The following is a 4459-nucleotide window of genomic DNA, read 5'->3' on the forward strand; positions in this document are numbered from 1 at the left end:
ATTCACACAGACTTGAATTTTGTTGTTAACTCTCCATCAGACGAAACAGTAACCAATCCCCAGAAATACCTTTCCCAAATGCTGCCAAAATGATACTTGACAACCCTACACAACATGACAATCTAATAATGCATTTGAATCTCCAATCTCCAATCTCCAATTTACAAAAACAAAAACAAACATAAAAAATCAGCCTTTCTAGCATCATATCAAGGCCCAAAAGCTCCAGAAGACTCTGCAGCATCCTCTAGTCTCAATGTTATGGCCGCTTCTTCAATCATTTTACCTCTATCTGACGATCCTTCCACAGTTCTATTCAACCTCTTCAGCCATATATCATAATCAACTGGGTATGGCGTCCCACAAAGGCTATCCACATAATCAGCAAATGCCTTCAAAATTGCAGAAACCTGCCCAAGATATTGCTGTATTGTTCGCTTCGCCCAGCTTCTTTCCCTCCATTGTAGAGCAGATTCTATGGAGTCTTGTTGCTGCATCGTCCCTCCACAAATGAAATAGAGGACATAGACAATGCTTTCTGCATCAGATGAGGGACACAGCTTCCCATGTTGAAGAGCATGGGATGATGAGAATTGCAAGTTTATGGCAGGGCTGTCCCTGTCTTCCAACACAGCTCGACCCCAAGATATGGGGACATATCGACTTTTGAAACCATGTTGTTCAGCAACTTGTATTATATTTTCTGGACAAATGTCACCATGCTGGACATTAGCCATGGCTGCGCTTCTTAGAGCAGCTAAGCAGTCCCGGCAGCAGCGAATTGCTTCATCAGCTGAGAACTGACCTTCATAAGCAATTACAGATGAAAGTGGCATCCCTACCGGAGACGTAACAAGTATGGGGGTCCCACACCATGGGTGATCGCACCTTCCTCCAGGACTCTCCTTCTTGCAGGGACCAGAATGTAAAATCAGACCAGAGGCTATGATTTCCGGCAGATATTTGCTTCTGATTCCTTGATTCCTCAAAATATTTAAGACTTTTGTTTGACGTTGTACTTGGTACCAGAGACTCATGTCCTCCCAAGAAGGCTCAAGTCTAGAGGGATGGGCGCCCACATATAAAGTCAATAACTCTGAGGGATGATCAAGAGAGACAGCACTATATAGAAAATAGTTCCCTCCTACAACAGACTCCTGAATCTGGAAACTTCTCTGACCTTGTTGTGGATCTTCCAAGAGCAATACATCGCCCTGCTTAAGCTTCAGGCGTGATGTTTGCTTCCTAAGAAAGAAATCATTCTCGTCGAGTTCAACAATCTCTCCAGCTTCATAGTTAGCTGATCCTTGGTAAGGAATCAGTGCATTTTCACTCTCAATAATACAGCACTCGGTTCTGCGCTTTTGAAGGCGAAGGCCATGATCTGAGATTAGTGAAGCTACTGACTTTCTTGGCGGCCCCCTCCATTGAGCAATAGAATAGAAAGTTGCCAAGAGTACCTGCAAGGTTCCCATATCCCCCCAGTTTGCATTTCCTAGTCGGTTCCATATTGATTCTGCTGGGGTGACACCAACATCAGCACAGGTTTTGATCCATTCAGTCACAGATTGGTACGGATTGCTGGAGTTTAATAAATCAAGTTTGCCAAGGTCACCACTCAACCTCACGACCCCTCCATGCTTGGAATCTACAACTAGAAGGAAGACAGAATCACTATTGACAGAGTTAATCTTGCTCAAACTACGATTAACAAGAACATGGAAACCATAAAATAGAGCTTCACATATAGTGCGAGAAGAAATTCTCAGCCCATTTTCTGATATTACTTCAGGCCTAAACAATGCAAATGACACCACTTGATCCCATCTAGCTTTCAAATCACACCCAGTTTTTGCCATCAGAGCTAAGCCACGCAGTTCCTTAAGCCTTCCCCTTGATATTGCCTTTTCAACACTGTAGAACTTGGAACCAGGATGAGAGGTACAAGACACAAAAAGTGGCAGAGGCCCGCTTTTATGCCAAAATGTACGCCAGAGGCCAATGATAGTGGCGTGAAGGAAGTCTTCAACTGCTAGATACTGATCTTCAATGAGATGATCTTCAATAAGATCATCAGAAACTTCAGAGGAGTTTGGCATTCGTACCAGTTGTTGGAATGAAACCCCCTCCAATGCCAAATCAAGCTTACGCAACTCACTGGTTGTGAAGGGAGAACTGAAATATTGCTTCCTTTCCTCTGAGTTAGCATGTAGATTCTCCAAAACCCAATCCTCGAGATTTTGTGTGAAAATATCCAGGTCAAGAAGTTTTCTTCCACAGTCCTTGAGCCCTCTGTATACTCTTCTGGAAATAGGAACAAACTTGCTAGTTCCTGAAGTTGCAGAGACACTATGAGCAGCTGAGATAACTGCAACATGGAAAACCATTTCACTACTCATCAATAATAGGAATTGTAGCTATTCGTTAGAACGCAAAAAAAAATAGTCCTAGGATGGCTTGAATGGTGCAGCTGTTACATTCCGTAAAAATACTGAGATAATGAAGCATGATGCACAAGTTTACAAACTGAACAAGGAGAACTTGTGGATGTGCATTGACTAGTACAAGCTTGTTTAGCAGCAAAACTTCTTTCCACCGACAATTATCAAGACTCTTAAGCAATATGATTTATTACTTATTAGAATTTGGAACAATTAAAGCAACAATATTCGCCTGTCAATTTTCTCATACAATAACGGATCACTTTCTAATTTTTCATAAGAGAATCCAAAAATGAATACGCTGCAACTTGCATAAGTAGACACAGAGAATATCCTAAACTATATACAGGGGAAATAATCTAAGCAAGAAAAGAGTTATTGATGCAAACCAGAACTAGACTTCCTGAAACTTCCATCCAAGCTTTTTCCAGGAGATAAGTCCAAATCATTTTGCGGATAACCTGATGAACAGAATCAATAATGTTATGCACCATATAAATCTAATTAACAGTTGTACAATTATATCTTAATCAAATGAAGTACTCCGAATTCCTTGAAAGTGAGAAAATCTGTATCTTGAAAAATATGGTATTTCTCAATGCATGCACAGTCTGGAGAATAGACAGCACAGAAGGAACTTATGCAACAAAGAGCATCAGATTTTAATACAGGCCACGTCTGAACCATCTAAAACCTTCACTATGAAGCAAATCAAAATGCTGTATACCGATGTTGTAGTTGAAGTAATAATAAGAAACAATACTTTATCATAAACCAGGATGGTTAAATAGATTTCGTCCTCCGGCAAAACTAATGACAACATCAAAGGATTTTAGGGGACAACTTCATAGGCTTAATCATCATTGACCATTTTGTCCAAGCTTGCGATTTGGACAGAGTTGTAAAACGCTACATCATCAAGAGGCTGAATATATGTAGACTTACAGAAGAACAATAAAATGTATCATCCATGTATTTAAGAGAATTGAAATACATCACAAAAATCATCAGAATTAATGTGCTTAATCCGATCTCATTGCGGAGAGCCCGAAAAATGAAAAGAAGAGGAATATACAGCTACATTGATTGGGGCAAAATGTCTAGTTATTACCCGATTCCCAACTTCCCATAGAATAGTTTATCCAAATGGAATCCCATTTAGGAAAGGACAGACAACCAAAAAACGCCATAATTTTAATATAATGCTAATCACCATTCCCAAAAAACCATTAAATAATTCCCACAAACAAATGAACAGGTCAAAAGTGAATCCACCTAATTGCATTGCGACCAGCGAAAGGATGCTGAACGAAACCCAGAAAAGCTGAAAACTTGGTAGGATTTGATTGAAAGATCTCCCAAGTCCCAAAACAACGAAACCCACATTCTTTAACCCATGCGTGGCAATGGGTATGGAAGATGACAATGACCAGCATTGAAAGCAGAAGCAGAAGGAAAATGGGGAACTTGTGCGGAAGGGGACGTGAGGAAAGCGGGAGATCTTAAGACACTGGTGAAGAGAAACGAGGAGGGCATCTTTTTGTCCGGGCGATTCTGGAAAATGGGAAAGAAAATAGGCTACTACTGAGTGTGATTCAGATGAAACATGAAACGGTATGGAACAGGAAGAGAATGAGAGAAGAGGAATGAAAGGAGAGGAATGATTTTGTAGAAGAGTGAGTGTGAAGAGAAGCAAGCAAAAGCGAAGCAGCAACGACAAGATGCGAAGCTCTAAAAAAAGCTGGGGGAAAACCCAATGACCTTGTCTGACCCCATGGCAATAGGCCTTATGGCAGTTGGCCCCATTGAAATTGATGTATCAGAATTTCTGTACCCACGCGCTGATCTTCTAGCGCCTCGCTCCCTCGCCTGTTCCCTCAAGACTTTACAAAATTAAATAAATAAATAAATAAAATGTTAATGGAATTGTTAATCTTTAAATTTGTTTTTATTTTTATTTTGATCCCTCGGATTTTAAATTTTAAATCATAGATTTTTATTTCTCAAGTTTATTTTTA

General features: G+C 40.2%; 1 protein-coding gene across 1 annotated transcript; it reads right to left on the reverse strand.

Moving 5' to 3' along the window:
- Positions 1-209: 209 nt before the first annotated feature.
- LOC114728466 (uncharacterized) lies at positions 210-4105 on the reverse strand. The gene is made up of 4 exons (XM_028915382.1): positions 3717-4105; positions 2831-2902; positions 1745-2368; positions 210-1654 (listed from the first exon to the last, which is right to left on the reverse strand). Exons 1-4 carry the CDS (start codon positions 3724-3726, stop codon positions 210-212), a joined length of 2151 nt encoding a protein of 716 aa, XP_028771215.1. The 5' UTR covers positions 3727-4105.
- Positions 4106-4459: the final 354 nt, after the last annotated feature.

Source organism: Neltuma alba, unplaced genomic scaffold (genome assembly GCF_004799145.2).
Source record: "Neltuma alba isolate B1F8T4 unplaced genomic scaffold, ASM479914v2 tig00002446_pilon, whole genome shotgun sequence".
NCBI lineage: Eukaryota > Viridiplantae > Streptophyta > Magnoliopsida > Fabales > Fabaceae > Neltuma > Neltuma alba.